Genomic DNA, 15684 nt, shown 5'->3' with positions numbered 1-15684 from the left:
GAGGAAGAGAGCCCACACATCAAAGAGATGTATATATACTCTACTTGTTAGATGCAGCATTTTAAATATACTTATTAAATCAATTGTGTTAACTGTGTGCTTCAAATCTATATCCCTGTGATTTTTTAGTCTGATTTATAAATTAAGATGTATGTATTAAAAGCTCCCATTATGGAGGCAGATTTTTCTATTTCTCCTCGTAGATCTGCCAATTTTTGCTTATTATTAGACTATGTTATTAAGTGCATATAAACTCAGATGCACTGTATAATCAAAATGTGGAATGCAGCTAACACGGTTCTTAAGAAAAAATCTGAAATGCTTACATGAGAAAATAAAATAGCTGGAAATTAATGAGTTAAGCATCCAACTTGTTAGAAAGGCACAGAATGAAAAGTAAAAAAGGAAATAATAAATAAGAGCAGAAATAAAGTAAATATACAATAAAAAGGATCAACAAAGCCCAAAGTGGGTGCTTTGAAAAGACTAATGATATTGATAAGTCTGGCAAGAAAAAATAGAGAATGCACAAATAACCAGTCCTAGCTGCAAAACAGAAAACAGCAGTTCTCTGTAACCACTCGTCCCCACCTACTATTGCCTTTCCATTTTTCAGTATTAGATGGCATCTATTATTTAATATGGAGAAGGATTTAGCTTTCTTATAGACTATACTCTCCCTCCCAAACGCTTATCTTCTCCACAATCTCACCAACATATTTATATCACTATTTTGGGGTAAATCAATAATCAGTGTATTCATAATTATGACCATAAAAATGTATTGACAACTGCACCAATATATGTTTATGATTCTTTTTTTGTTTGTTTGTTTTTGAGATGGAGTCTCACTCTGTCGCCCAGGCTGGAGTGCAGTGGTGCGATCTCAGCTCACTACAACCTTCACCTCCCGGGTTCAAGCGATTCTCCTGCCCCAGCCTCCTGAGTAGCTGGGATTACAGGTGTGCACCACCATGCCCAACTAATTTTTGTATTTTTGGTACAGATGGGGTTTCACCATGTTGGCCAGGATGGACTTGATCTCTTGACCTCGTGATCCGCCTGCCTCGGCCTCCCAAAGTCTTGGGAATACAGCTGTGAGCCACTACGCCCCGCCTTTTTTTTTTTTTTTTTTTTTTTTGAGACAAAGTCTCACTCTGTCACCCAGGTTGGAGTGCAGTGGTGCAATCTCGGCTCACTGCAACCCTTGCTTCCCAGGTTCAAGCCATTCTCCTGTCTCAGCCTCCCAGGTATCTGGGACTACAGGCATGCACCACCACACCTGGCTAATTTTTGTATTTTTAGTAGAGATGGGGTTTCACCATGATGGCCAGGCTGGTATGGAACTCCTAACCTCAGGTGATCCACCTGCCTCGGCTTCCCAAAGTGCTGCCATTACAGGTGTGAGCCACTGTGTCTGGCCTGATTTGTTTTTTTGTTTGTTTTTTGTTTGTTTTTGTTTTAAGTATATATATATCCTTTGTTTCCTCTGGAGTTAATTATTGCCTTACTTTTTATTAATAACATTTGCTTATTTTTTTCCTGTGTTTATATTACTAATTGATCCTTAAACTCTGCCAGAAGTATAACTCTTTCCTCTACAAACACATCAGTTAATGCTCTATTTCTTTTCCTTTTTGAGCCATTCTTCCTGGAGCCCTTGCTGCTGCTGCAATCTGGACCAGTTATCTATCCTTGAACTAGGGAACATCTCTTGTCCTACAATCTCCTTCACCAGCAACCTGGGCATTCCCTTTGCTCCTTTCCCGCAAAGCCTCCTCTATTGTGTCCTACACGCAGTGGACGTGTGCCATCTTTTCTGGCCATCCAGCACTGTGAAACATCCTTGTCAGGTTTTGCTAACTTCCGAGCCCCACCTTTCCCAAAACGCTCCTTTCCCAAACTCTCCTGCCCTGAATGCAGGTTTGTGCCATAGCTCTGTGAGCAGTGTGAGGCTGCAGGGGGCCTGAGAACACATTTTCTGGCATGGTGAAGGCACTGGGCTTTCAGAGACAGCACAAGTTTGGCCTTGAGGCCATCGTCAGTATGGGTGGCAATGTCCCTGTCATGTGGGCCTGTCTGGGAAGCCTTGCTATGGAATCCTGAACAACAGAGCAAGACCCTGTCTGTACAATTAGACCTGTTGACATTGACCTGTAGTCCCAGCTACTTGGGAGGTCAAAATGAGAGGATCATTTGAGCCCATGAGTTTGAGGCTGCAATGAGCTAAGATCACACCATCGCATTCCTGCTTGGGTGACAGGGCAAGACCTTGCATCTTAAAAAAAAAAAGAAAGAAAGAAAGTTTAAGTTCAGAGCACTGGTGGTTTGGTTTGGAAGTTACCCAGCTTGAAAGAAGAAGCAAAAATCTGTCAAATTTGATTCTAAAACTACAAATCTCTTCAACAGCCCTTCCAACACTTCCTACACCAACTCACAAAAGGCAGCTTCACATCCCTTGAGATCAGAGAGGAAATGAGACAAATGGACACCGTTTGTCTCATTAGAACAGCAGCACTGAAAGAGCCAAGTGAAGTCCCTTCTCTGAAGGCTTGTGCAGAACCCGTCTGTCATGTGGCTCTGGGACAGCGCTCAGCGCCAGTCCACTGAGGATATCCAAAGTGGCGTGTGGCACCTCTGCCCTCAAGAGAACATGCAACCCCTCAGCCCGAAAAAGAGAAACACAGCCCCTCCTATCTCAGGGAGGTGACACAGCCCCTCCCCCCTTACAGGGACACACACACACAGCCCCTCCCCCTCACAGGGACACACACAGCCCCTCCCCCCTCACAGGGACACACAGCCCCTCCCCCTCACAGGGACACACACAGTCCCTCCCCCCTCACAGGGACACACACAGCCCCTCACCCCTCACAGGGACACACACAGCCCCTCCCCCTACACAGGGACACATAGTCCCTCCCCCCTCACAGGGACACACACAGCCCCTCCCTCCTCACAGGGACACACAGCCCCTCCCCCCTCACAGGGACACACACAGTCCCTCCCCCCTCACAGGGACACACACAGCCCCTGCCCCTACACAGGGACACATAGTCCCTCACCCCTCACAGGGACACACAGCCCCTCCCCCCTCACAGGGACACACACAGTCCCTCCCCCCTCACAGGGACACACACAGCCCCTGCCCCTACACAGGGACACATAGTCCCTCACCCCTCACAGGGACACACAGCCCCTCCCCCTCACAGGGACACACAGCCCCTCCCCCTCACAGGGACACACAGCCCCTCCCCCTCACAGGGACACACAGCCCCTCCCCCCTCACAGGGACACAGAGCCCCTCCCCATTCACAGGCCGGCCTTTGGGGCTGCTCCTCAGTCTCCTCCTTCCTGGGCTCTGCTTCCCACTCCTAGGCTCCTGAGCCATGGATGTTCCCAAGAAGCCTCCCAGCGAGAGGCTGCTGCAGAAGGCAGAGCCGTCACCTGGAAGGAATGCTCGGGACCCCTCCAGTAATCCAGGTGGCAGAGGCCGGGCTGCCCAAGTACCTGGCTCCAGCCCTCAAGGCTGCCGTGCTGTGGGCAGGGACTCCTGCCTCTGTTTACTCATCCCTGAAACGGAGTCACAGTTGTACCTCATGGTGTTGATACAAGGAAGTTTCTGGAGGACCTGGCACTGAGGGGTCTTAGTCACCATCAGCCTAATTGTAAGGGGAGCCCGAGTACCACGTCTCATGTAGTTGATGATATACAAGTAGAATCTCACTGAAAATATGAAGGAATTTCTTTTTTCTCTTCACTCAAAACTAGTTATCAGGAAGAAATACAAATGAGCAGCAACGTCTGTCCGGCTTTGTGGAGGGGCCGCCTGGCGCAGGCCGCACCCTCCCGCTGTGAAGCACGTACCACGGGTCTCCATGAGGTCCGGGGTGGACTCTGCACAAACGCGGCGTTTCTAGAAAACTCAACCGTCCTGCTCTGCTATTTATGTCTTGGTGACAAACACAAAATGCTTCTCACCAAGCAGAGGGCAAAATGACACATTCGTAAATTCATTAAAGCCAAGATGAGTAGGATGTCTCCGGAACGTGTGACCAGGTAGCTAAAGTCTGCTGGTGTCAGCACAGTGGCTGTCCCAGTTACTCCTCGCAACTGCACTGCCTGGAACCCTGCCAGGCCTGGGGCCTCTGAGCACGTTCCACATGTGACAAATGCCACAAACTGTTTCTATGTGATTCCCCATGGTTTATTTGACGCGAGTCTTTCTTCACTACACATTAGCCTCCTAAGAGGCTTGTGGAAAAATTAGCTCCCTAAGAGAAATAAACAGAAAGTTCCCAGAGCACTGCAGAAGCTGGAAATGTGTTCAATTCTTTCCTGGCCGCCTTAAATTGGTAAGTCAACCTGAGTAGATAAAAATGTTCTGCAGGCCGGGCGCAGTGGCTCACGCCTGTAAACCCAGTACTTTGGGAGGCCGAGGCAGACGGACTGCTTGAGCCCAGCAGTTTGAGCCAGCCTGGCTGAAACCCTGTCTCTACAAAAAATATACAAAACTTTGCTGGGCGTGGTGGCACATGTCTGTGGTCCCAGCTACTCAGGAGGCTGAGGTGGGAGGATCGCTTGAGCCTGTCAGGTCAAGGCTGCAGTGAGCCACGATCATGCCACTGCACTCCAGCCTGGACAACAGAGCCAGACCTTGTCTCAAAAAGAAAAATGTCTGGCAGATAACGAAACAATGGAAGGGGCTGTACAGACAACAAAGGCAAGAGTGCACAACACATGCCATGGCTGGCTCCCGGCCCTTGCCAGCGCTTCAGTCAAGGCGCCCAGCTGAAATGCAACTTCCACAACCAGGAGGAGTGAGGAGGGAGGCCTGCGGGGGTCGGGGCTGGGAAGCGGGACTGCCCAGAAGCTTTAAACCCTGAGAAAGCCTTGGTTCTGGCGACTACATTGTGGGGCAATGGGGCAGACAGGACAAAGTTTGGGACATCCTGACAACCGCAGACGGGTGACAGCGTAAGTCAGAGGGAGCGCAACACAGGAGTTTTATATCTGGGGCTCCCCACACATCTTCCTTACCATTGAGGAGCTGCAGCTCCAGGAAGGTGGCAGAACACACTTTACACGCCCACTGGCTGGGCTCCGACTCCACGGGGGCGCTGTTTTCTGGGGTGCCTGCAGCTTCAAAAGACATGAGAGGAGAAAAAGGTGACCCCCAAGCACCTCATATGTCTCCATGAATCCCGGCCCAGCAGAGAAGGGGTGTGTGCTGAGAGGTGGTGATGACAGTGATGACAGCAGCTGATGGGCCTGTGGTCACTCCACATGACAGATAGCATTTTCAGAGCTTTACTAACATGGCTGACTCGGTTGTGTGACTGTCCCCTTTTCACAGATGAGGCAACTGAGCACAGAGACATGCCTGCTGCAGGCTCACCAGTCACAGAGCTGAGAACTCCTCCAAGAAGCCAGTCCAGAGGGACCAGGCTCATCCCTTATATGACTTCATGAAAAAAAGTGCATTCCTCAAGAACCAAGTGCAATTCCTCAACCTCTCACTGGCTCATAGAATAAGAGACAGTGGAACCCAAAACAGCCAGCCAGTGGCGCCCTGGTGTGTGCCTGGGCTGCTGCTCCCACCCAGCGCTATCCAGCAGAGCTTTCTGTGGATGACTGACGTGCTCCACAGCTGGTATCCAACAAGGCAGCCAGTAACCAGATGTGGCTCATGTCCCAGGAAATAAGTGTTTAATCTTACTAAATTTGAACTTAATTTTAAACAGGCACCTGAGGTAGGGGGCCGCTATCCCAGGAAGCACCTCTATCCCTCAGTCCATGCCACACAGGAATCTGAGGAGGGAGAGCTAAGCTGGGGGTACATGGCATGCGGTGTAAGCCTGGCTATAAAGAGAACTACCGGCACCTTTTAACAAAAAAGTCACTGATGCTCTTGTGCAACCTAAAATTGGGAGGCGTTTTAAGTGAGTGTACCACGATCTGGCCCAGGCCAGTTTCTCTACACCTCGTCTGGCAGCTCTGTGGGCTGGCCCAGGGCAGGACCCCTGCCCATCACTTCGACTCTAATCACGATACAGCCTGCACTGAAGTTCATCACCCACGGCAAACTCCAGGGGCCACTCACAAAGACAAACTCCTGGGTCTTTAAAAAAATAATCCAGAAGTACAACTGCATATGGGTTCAGCACTAGAAAAAAACATGTATCTTTTCATATCCACAACCAGCACTAAGGACGCAATGAGTGAAAGAAAAAGATATAGGTTACTGCTATCACCGTTTGCATGCATGTTCTGAGTTTTCATAAGATAACAAGAAGGGGCATAAATGCAATATGAAATTTTTTGTCATACTAAAAATAAAGAAAGGGCAGAAAGAGCGTGTCGGGGGGCACCCTGCCAGCAGGGCATTTTTCCGGAACACCCCATCCCCACCAGCTTCTGTTCCCTTTTATGCTTGCTCTCTGAGAATCCGCTGCTTGAAGAATCCCAAAAGATCAAGGACAAATGGAAATCAGAGCCAAATTCCCATTTCTCACTCACCTTCCCAAACATACATGGGCTCCAAAGAGAGAAAAACACTCGCATGTGAGTTTCAGAAAAAGAGGACAAGGGCCCAGGTTAGCTGGAAGCCACCACTTCTGAATAAGGGGAATTTCTTCTAATCCACGTGGGCCGTTGTCTCCAGCAATAAGCCTCCACACCCCCACGAGTGTCGGTTCTCCTCAACTTGGTGCTCTGCTGCTAAGTAAAGAGGACTAGAAAAACTTGTCATGACGACTGCCCACTCATCAAGAGAAGCACTCAGGATTTTCCGAATAGTAATTGTAAAAGATAAGAATTCTTAAGAAAAAAATATTAGTTAACAGTCAGAAGGCAATTCGTGACTGCCAATCACTTAAATATCCAACAAAAGAGAAGTGTCTCAGCAAAATCTAACATCATACAGCTTTAAAGTGATGCCAGAGATAATAACAGTTGGAAAAGGCTTAAGATGTGGTGAGCCAGACTGTGCACGCAAAGAAAAGTAAGCAGTGAGATGGGAGGTGCGGCTAGAGCTCCGCTATGCAAAAATGCAGAGTTTAAAAAAAAAGGGAACAGCAAAGCTACAGCACAGCAAACAGCCTGGCATTCCAGTGGGCAGGCCTGACTGCAGGGCAGCGCGAGAGAACTTGCTGGGATGAAGTCGAGGTCTGTAACTCAACTGTGGTGGAGCTTATACAACTGTAGACACTCAAAAGTCTCTAAACTGGCGGGAACAGTGGCTCATGCCTGTAATCCCAGCACTTTGGGAGGCCCAGGCGGGTGGATTACTTGAGGCCAGGAGCTGAAGACCAACCTGGGCAACATGGCAAAATCCCGTCTCTACTAAAAAATGCACAAATTAGCCGGGCGTGGTGGCATGCACCTGTAATTTCAGCTCTTGAGAGGCTGAGGCATGAGAATTGCTTGAACTCAAAAGGTGGAGGTTGCAGTGAGCCAAGATCACACCACTGCACTCCAGCCTGGGCGACAGACTGTCTGGAAAAAAAAAAAAAAAAGTCTCTGAACTGTACACTTAAAATTGTTGAGTCTTACTGTATGTAAACTATATGTCATCAGTGCTGGTTTTTAAAATACAGGGGCCAGTGAGGTGGCTCACACTTGTAATCCTAGCACTTTGGGAGGCTGAGGCGGGTGGATCACTTCAGGTCAGGAGTTCAACACCAGCCTGGCCAATATGGCAAAATCCCATCTCTACTAAAAATAAAAAAAATAGCTGGGCGTGATGGTACATGCCTGTAATCCCAGCTACTGGGGAGGCTGAGGTAAGAGAATTGCTTGAACCGGGAGGTGGAGGTTGCAGTGAGCTGAGATTGGGCCACTACATTCCAGCCTGGGTGACACAGCAAGACTCTGTCTCAAAAAAATAAAATTAAATTAAAATAAAAAATACTAGAAAATGCGAATCAAATGGCAACAACAGTTGAGTTAGAACAGTGATGCTATATGCGACTGAACAGTTTCCCCAATGTTATAAAATGTGTTTGTATTTTACTCTTTTCATCAGAAAGGTGATTTTGAAAATTTTCTCTCTTTGGAACCCATGTGTGTTTGAGAAGGTGAGGGAGAAATGGGACTCTGGCTCTGATTTCCATTTGTCCACAATCTTATGGGATTCTTCAAGCAGCAGATTCTCAGAGCAAGTGTAAAAGGGAACAGAAGCTGGTGGGGACAGAATGTCCCATAACAACGCCCTGCTGGCAGGGTGCCCCCCACAACACTCTCCTCCTGGTGCCCCCCCCACACTCTCCTCCTGGTGACCCCCCCACACTCTCCGCCTGGTCCCCCCCACACACTCTCCTCCTGGTGCCCCCCCACACTCTCCTCCTGGTGACCCCCCCACACTCTCCTCCTGGTGACCCCCCCACACTCTCCTCCTGGTGACCCCCCCACACTCTCCTCCTGGTGCCCCCCACACACTCTCCTCCTGGTGCCCCCCCCACACTCTCCTCCTGGTGCCCCCCCCACACTCTTCTCCTGGTGCCCCCCACACACTCTCCTCCTGGTGCCCCCCACACACTCTCCTCCTGGTGCCCCCCCCACACTCTCCTCCTGGTGCCCCCCCCACACTCTCCTCCTGGTGCCCCCCCCACACTCTCCTCCTGGTGCCCCCCCATACTCTCCTCCTGGTGCCCCCCCCACACTCTCCTCCTGGTGCCCCCCCCACACTCTCCTCCTGGTGCCCCCCCCACACTCTCCTCCTGGGCCCCCCCCACACTCTCCTCCTGGTGCCCCCCCCACACTCTCCTCCTGGTGCCCCCCCCCACTCTCCTCCTGGTGCCCCCCCACACTCTCCTCCTGGGCCCCCCCCACACTCTCCTCCTGGTGCCCCCCCCACACTCTCCTCCTGGTGCCCCCCCACACTCTCCTCCTGGTGCCCCCCCATACTCTCCTCCTGGGCCCCCCCCACACTCTCCTCCTGGTGCCCCCCCACACTCTCCTCCTGGGCCCCCCCCACACTCTCCTCCTGGTGCCCCCCCACACTCTCCTCCTGGTGCCCCCCCATACTCTCCTCCTGGTGCCCCCCCACATTCTCCTCCTGGGCCCCATGCTCTCTCCCATGAAGATCCAGGATGTTTCTTGGGCTGCCCCCTCCATCTGTCAGCAGGTTCAGGTTCTTGTAAAGAAAGAAAATCAATCTTAATGCGAGCTCAAGAACAAAGTAAGGCCAGGCACAGTGCTTCACCCCTGGAATCCCAGCACTTTGGAAGGTGGGAGGATTGCCTGAATCCATGAGTTCAAGACCAGCCTAGGCAACATAGTGAGACCCATCTCTACTAAAAATAAAAATTAAAAAAATTAGCTGGGTGTGGTGGCACATCCCTGTGGTCCCAGCTACTAGGGAGGCTGAGGTGGGAGGATCACTTGAGACCACGAGGGCTGCTGCAATAAGCCACGATCATGCCACTGCACTCCAGCCAGGGCGACAGTGCCAGACCCTATCACAAAAAACTACAAAAAAAGAAAAAGATGGAACTAGAAAAGTAAATCCACTACCAGAAAAAAATAATAGGTAACTTTTAAAGGGATGTGTTACTGCTCCTTCAGTACATAACCAAACTTTCCTCTGTATTTAGAAGACCGCGCCACCGATCTGCAAAACTGACTGATTTCTACACAAAGAGGCATGTTTGCAGCAAATGAAAGAGACAGAATTAAGTCAATGAGTCTTAGGAGCTCTCACGCTCACCAAGGAAGACTCGGCCACCACAGTAAGTACTTTACAGGAAGACGGTTCCTGGGTTCGTCAGCCGCCAATATGGTTCTAGGAGCACACCAATGGCCCCGGAGGCCACTCACATCACTCTCCCTACTCCCACTGGGCCAGAGGTACAACAATGCCACAAAAGGCCTCCTTTCCTCCCACCATGCGGCAGTGTTCTCTCTGGGAGTGTCCACCCCAGAGGGCGCGTCGCTGAGCAGGAGTGGGATTACGCAGTTACCCTAGAACTCCAGGCCTTCACGTATCCAGTCTAAACAGTAAGAACCGGGCAAGCGGCCAGCTTTCTGGACGTTTCTAGCCTCTCTTCGAAGGTCTTGTTATCTATCGGGATACTCATTTCTGAGACGCAGGCAGCGCTGGGCTCCAGTGCATAGCTTCAGCTGGGTGACGTGCTCCACACACTCAGACTCTGGTGGGCCCTGGGTGCATTGGGCGGGCAGGGCTCTAGAAGCGCCACTGTGCCTGGAGAGGGACTCCTGGGAGGTCAGGGAGGAGGGGCTCAGGGGAAGGAGCCAGATAGGTGGCAGAGGGTGAGAGGCAGCGTGTGTGTGGCGGTGGCGTTGACGTGGCTGCTGAGGGTGAGAGGCAGTGTATGTGGCGGGGGTGTTGACGTGGCTGAGGGTGAGAGGCAGTGTGTGTGTGTGGCGGGGGCATTGACATGGCAGAGGGTGAGAGGCAGTGTGTGTGTGTGGCGGGGGCGCTGACGTGGCAGAGGGTGAGAGGCAGTGTGTGTGTGTGGCGGGGGCATTGACATGGCAGAGGGTGAGAGGCAGTGTGTGTGTGTGGCGGGGGCATTGACATGGCAGAGGGTGAGAGGCAGTGTGTGTGTGTGGCGGGGGCGCTGACGTGGCAGAGGGTGAGAGGCAGTGTGTGTGTGTGGCGGGGGCGCTGACATGGCAGAGGGTGAGAGGCAGTGTGTGTGTGTGGCGGGGGCATTGACATGGCAGAGGGTGAGAGGCAGTGTGTGTGTGTGGCGGGGGCATTGACATGGCAGAGGGTGAGAGGCAGTGTGTGTGTGTGGCGGGGGCGCTGACGTGGCAGAGGGTGAGAGGCAGTGTGTGTGTGTAGCGGGGGCGCTGACGTGGCAGAGGGTGAGAGGCAGTGTGTGTGTGTGGCGGCGCTGACGTGGCAGAGGGTGAGAGGCAGTGTGTGTGTGTGGCGGGGGCATTGACATGGCAGAGGGTGAGAGGCAGTGTGTGTGTGTGGCGGGGGCATTGACATGGCAGAGGGTGAGAGGCAGTGTGTGTGTGTGGCGGCGCTGACGTGGCAGAGGGTGAGAGGCAGTGTGTGTGTGTGGCGGGGGCGCTGACGTGGCAGAGGGTGAGAGGCAGTGTGTGTGTGTGGCGGGGGCGCTGACATGGCAGAGGGTGAGAGGCAGTGTGTGTGTGTGGCGGGGGCATTGACATGGCAGAGGGTGAGAGGCAGTGTGTGTGTGTGGCGGGGGCGCTGACGTGGCAGAGGGTGAGAGGCAGTGTGTGTGTGTGGCGGGGGCGCTGACATGGCAGAGGGTGAGAGGCAGTGTGTGTGTGTGGCGGGGGCATTGACATGGCAGAGGGTGAGAGGCAGTGTGTGTGTGTGGCGGGGGCATTGACATGGCAGAGGGTGAGAGGCAGTGTGTGTGTGTGGCGGGGGCGCTGACGTGGCAGAGGGTGAGAGGCAGTGTGTGTGTGTAGCGGGGGCGCTGACGTGGCAGAGGGTGAGAGGCAGTGTGTGTGTGTGGCGGCGCTGACGTGGCAGAGGGTGAGAGGCAGTGTGTGTGTGTGGCGGGGGCATTGACATGGCAGAGGGTGAGAGGCAGTGTGTGTGTGTGGCGGGGGCGCTGACGTGGCCGCTGGGTTGCTGTTTGAACAATCAGCAGGTGGACCCCAGGGCAAGTTCCCCAGGGCAGCCGGCGGCACTTTGAGGGCCAAGCCAGAGCTCAAGAGTGGCCTCTCTCGGGAAGGAAAGGGAAGGAAGGACCCAACCGGCCAGTGAGTGGAATCACGGTGTTCACTGCCTCTCCAGAAATAACTGCTTGCCATTTGTCCCCAAACACAAGTGACCATCCTAAAAAGCATTTCTGAAATCTAAGAGTAACTAAGTTGTTTATTTATCTCCCCAATTAAAAACCTTGTTTAGGTTTAAGCTATGCTCAGGTGACCATACGTTCCCATTTACACAGACTGTCCAGGTAGAATTATTACAAGGGTCCTTTTATTCTGAGAGGTTTCAGGGAGGAATGGGAATTACCCTAGGATCTCCGAAATCAGGAGGCGACTCTGTTGAACACCACAGTCCCAGGCTGACTTCATTTAAATCTATTGTTTCAAACTGAGCTCCAGATTGAAGGGTCTCCAGCAGGTAAAATGAGTGCAAAACACCTGTAGCTCCAATAAGGGGTGGCAACCTTTGCTTTGACCTTAGCCTTGACGGTGGTGAGGGCATCCCCCAGGATACAAGCTGACAAGGGGGTAAACGGCCAAGGCCAGCATCTCAGAACCCAAACCCCAGCGTGGCTGCAGCCCGGGCTGGCCATGGGCACACGTGCTGCCAGCTGCCTGGGCCTTCAGGAATTCCAGACACAAGGAACCCAGGTCCCGAAGATCACAGTTACTTGGGTCTGCTCGGAGAGCCCAGCCTCGCAGGACTTAGAAATGGCCCCTGATCCAGCAGGCACCGCCACGGGGGCCTCTCTCGTGCTGGGCCAGGCCAGGCACCTGGTTTTGGCAAAGCCACGAGGGTGGGGCTAGGAGCAGCTGGGTGAAGAGCAGTGGGTTTCTCCAAGTTCTTTTTGTCCTTTTCATTCTTAAATAACTCCCCACAAAGCCACAGTCTCTCTGTGAAGGGTGCGAAGCCCCCAGTACACTCGGCTCACTTTACCAACCTGGCGGAAGAGGACGCTGCCACTGCTGCAGGCCCTAGAGGGAGCCGCCCGGCCTGGGTCCTCACCGACCCTCCCCAGCAGCATCCCCAGCGGCCCCTCTCCACCCAGCCCTCACTGGCCCATAGTGGGTTCAATAGTGGCTCCCCAAAATTCACATCCACCTACCACCTTTGGGAGAGGATGTGTGCAGATGTCATCAAGTTAAGGTGAGGTCATGCCGGATTGGGGAGGCCTGAATCCAATGACGGGAGGTCTTATGAAGAGATGACACAGGGACATGGGAGAGAAGACAGGCAGAGACTGGAGTAACACAGCCACAAGCGAAGGGACGCAAAAGGCTACTGTGCCGGCCACCACCAGAGGTTGGGGAGAGTCCCGGGACAGATTCCCCCTCAGGTTGCCCAGAAGGAACCAGCCCTGCTGACACCCTGACCGTGGGCCTATGGCCTCCAGCACTGTGGGAGGCACATTTCTGACTGAAGCCACTGGGTTGCTGGTGTTTTATGGGGGCAGCGCAGCGCCGGGACACTCCCACACAGCCCATCGCAGACCTGGGATTAGGGACAACCAGGGGCATTTTACAAAGCCTCAATCATACTGACAAACAGGACAGACCAGAGCCTTCCCATATGTTAAGAATCTTACACTACCGAGCTACTAATATTTTGGATTACGCTGCATTTATAAAACCAGGAAACAATGCTCGTAGGAGAATCGGGTCATTTGGGAGGGGGGTCAGGAGAGTCCATATCTATTTCTCCCCCTCGAGCAAAGAATCTTCACAGCAACATTAAATAACATTTGCTCCCCTGGGTAGTGTCAGCTTCGGCCATATGAAATTGCTGTTTTGCAGGTTAAAAGACATCAAATACCAGGAATTTCATAGAGTTTCTTCAGGTTTTATGAGGAGGATCTATATCAAAAAGACCCATAACATGGATGAGAAAGATTTAAAGTTCAACAGCCCCGCTTGATGGGCAAAGTGATGCCCCGACCCCCGCTTAGCAGGACAGGTGCTGTGATCTGCTTTTCCAGCAGGAATGCTAGATTTGGGCAGATCACACACATAACCTTCACTAGGGCTTTCTTTGAACATGCATGCACACACACACAGCTACACACGTGTGTACACACACACACACACTCCCCCCAAATCTGGGAGGAGGCCATTGCACAGTGAACAGCAACACTGCAGCCGGGTGCCATGGACCAATCCTGACTTCTTCCATCTACTCCACTGTGACCTGGGTTCAGTTCCTTAACCTCTCTGTGCTGTTTCCTCTGTCCAAAGACAGGACTAGTATCCCAGCCTCATAGGATTAGGAAGATGAGTCACTCACTGGACATAGCCCCAAGGGCAGAGCTAAGCAGTCATGCGCCACGTGGTAAGGTTTCAGTCAAAGACAGTGGTCCCATGAGATTCTAATACAGTATTTCTCCTCTATTACCTTGTCTATGTTTACATAGACAAATACTTACCATGTGTTACAGCTGCCCACAGCATGCAGCACCGTCACATGCTGGACAGGCTGGTAGCTAGAGCAGGCTACACCATACAGCCTGGGTGTGTAGCAGGCCAGGCCATCAAGGTGGGCGAGAGTGCGCTCTATAATGCGCTAATGACAATGCCATCGCCCCAGGACACATTTCTGAGAATGTATCTCTGTTGTTAAACACTGCCTCACTGTGTTAACTTGTGTTACATCCACGTGCCCAAACTGACCAAGGATGTTTAAAACAAGCAGAAAGACAGACCCGACTCTCCACTCCTCCACTCTCCGCATCCCAGCAGCTGGCCCAGCACAACCCATCTCATCAGTGTGGGGTCAGCACGGAGCCAAGGGGCCATAACCCCTTCGGCGAGGTACAAGGGAAGGTGGGCTCCGGATCAGGGGCCGCCACGTACCATGGACGCCAGAGCTGGCCTGCTTCAGCATGGGCTTGTCCATCTTCTTGGCATAGAAGGCCGCGTACCACACGCGCAGCTCGGTGCCCGGGGGTATGTCTCTGGAGGTGGTGAAGTACACGTCGCTGCCGTGCTGGTAGGCCGTCAGGTTCTGGTGCTCGGCCTCCGCCGCCGGCCGCACCAGCATCATCCAGTTGCAATCATCCTCGTTGGAGGTGTCGAAGCACACGGGGTGCCCGTCCTTCTGGAACACCTGAAGGTGAGTCAGCCCACGGAGAAGCCGGGGAAACGGCTGATTACCCATCTGCCTGTCAGCGTGTGGGGGGCAGGTGCTGAGGAACCCATTTAGACAGTGCCACGTCAGAGGCCATAAGGGCTCCTGTACGGGATGTTGAGGTGTTTACAATGGTGAGGAGGGTCACAGGTAGACCACGTGGCTTGGACGGGTCAGGTTAGTCACAGGCAAAAGGAAGCAGCAGACACAGCCAGCGGTCTATGTGTCATCGGGGTACCTGAGTGTTACTCACAGCCCACGTGTGGAACTCAAGTTCTAATCGGGTTCTAGTGGGCATGGGGACACCAAAGTTCTAGTCCTGGTCCAGGTGGGCTTTGCGCTACCTGGGCTTCACTCCCGGTCCAGGTGTCACGGGGACACCTAGGCTCTCCAGGTGGCCCACTGGGAACTGGGACCCAGTTCTACTCCCAGCTCCGCCAAGGGGTGCTGGTCTCCTCAGGCTTTATGAGCTGCCTCCCCATCTATCAAACAGCACTATTGCTTTATGGATTAAATGCAGGCAGGCAGCAGGGAGAAAAACTTGGATGTTTTGAAGTTCAAATCAACTGCATGACTATAGGAGGGTTTTGTTCCTTATTTTCTGATGTTATGGTCTCTTCCTCCCTGCAGGAAGAGAGCTCTCCCTTCTCCTAAGCTTTTCCTAGAGAGGCCTCTCTAAGGACGGAGCCCTTGGAAGTGAAAGGCAGGGGTGGGGGACCACCAGGCACCTAATGACCACCAGCTGCTGAGGAAGGCGTGCTCCCAACTGGCAGCACTCTCTCTCTTGTGGGCACAGAGGAGCTGAACACTGGTGTGTGCACTGAGAACAACCCAGTACCAGGCGATGACCTTCAGAATTGCGTAGCTGAAAGACCACCAAAATGGGCACAAAAGACTTC

At 52.6% G+C, this 15684-nt stretch overlaps 1 protein-coding gene across 14 annotated transcripts in view; it reads right to left on the bottom strand.

Annotated features, from left to right (window-relative positions):
* PRDM15 (PR/SET domain 15) overlaps nt 1-15684 on the bottom strand; it is an 80629-nt gene that overhangs the window by 41348 nt on the left and 23597 nt on the right. For 8 of the 14 annotated variants that reach the window (XM_055279762.2, XM_055279763.2, XM_063640581.1 and 5 more), the window contains 2 exons: nt 14512-14764; nt 5041-5142 (listed from right to left, as the gene is read on the bottom strand). In XM_055279762.2, coding sequence (XP_055135737.1) covers nt 5041-5142; nt 14512-14764 — 355 coding nt within the window. The remainder of the gene's footprint in view (nt 1-5040; nt 5143-14511; nt 14765-15684) is intronic. The other 6 variants (XM_063640585.1, XM_063640580.1, XM_063640582.1 and 3 more) reach the window with 1 other exon arrangement.

This window comes from Symphalangus syndactylus, chromosome 5 (genome assembly GCF_028878055.3).
Source record: "Symphalangus syndactylus isolate Jambi chromosome 5, NHGRI_mSymSyn1-v2.1_pri, whole genome shotgun sequence".
NCBI lineage: Eukaryota > Metazoa > Chordata > Mammalia > Primates > Hylobatidae > Symphalangus > Symphalangus syndactylus.
This window is presented reverse-complemented; position numbering and strand designations above follow the sequence as displayed.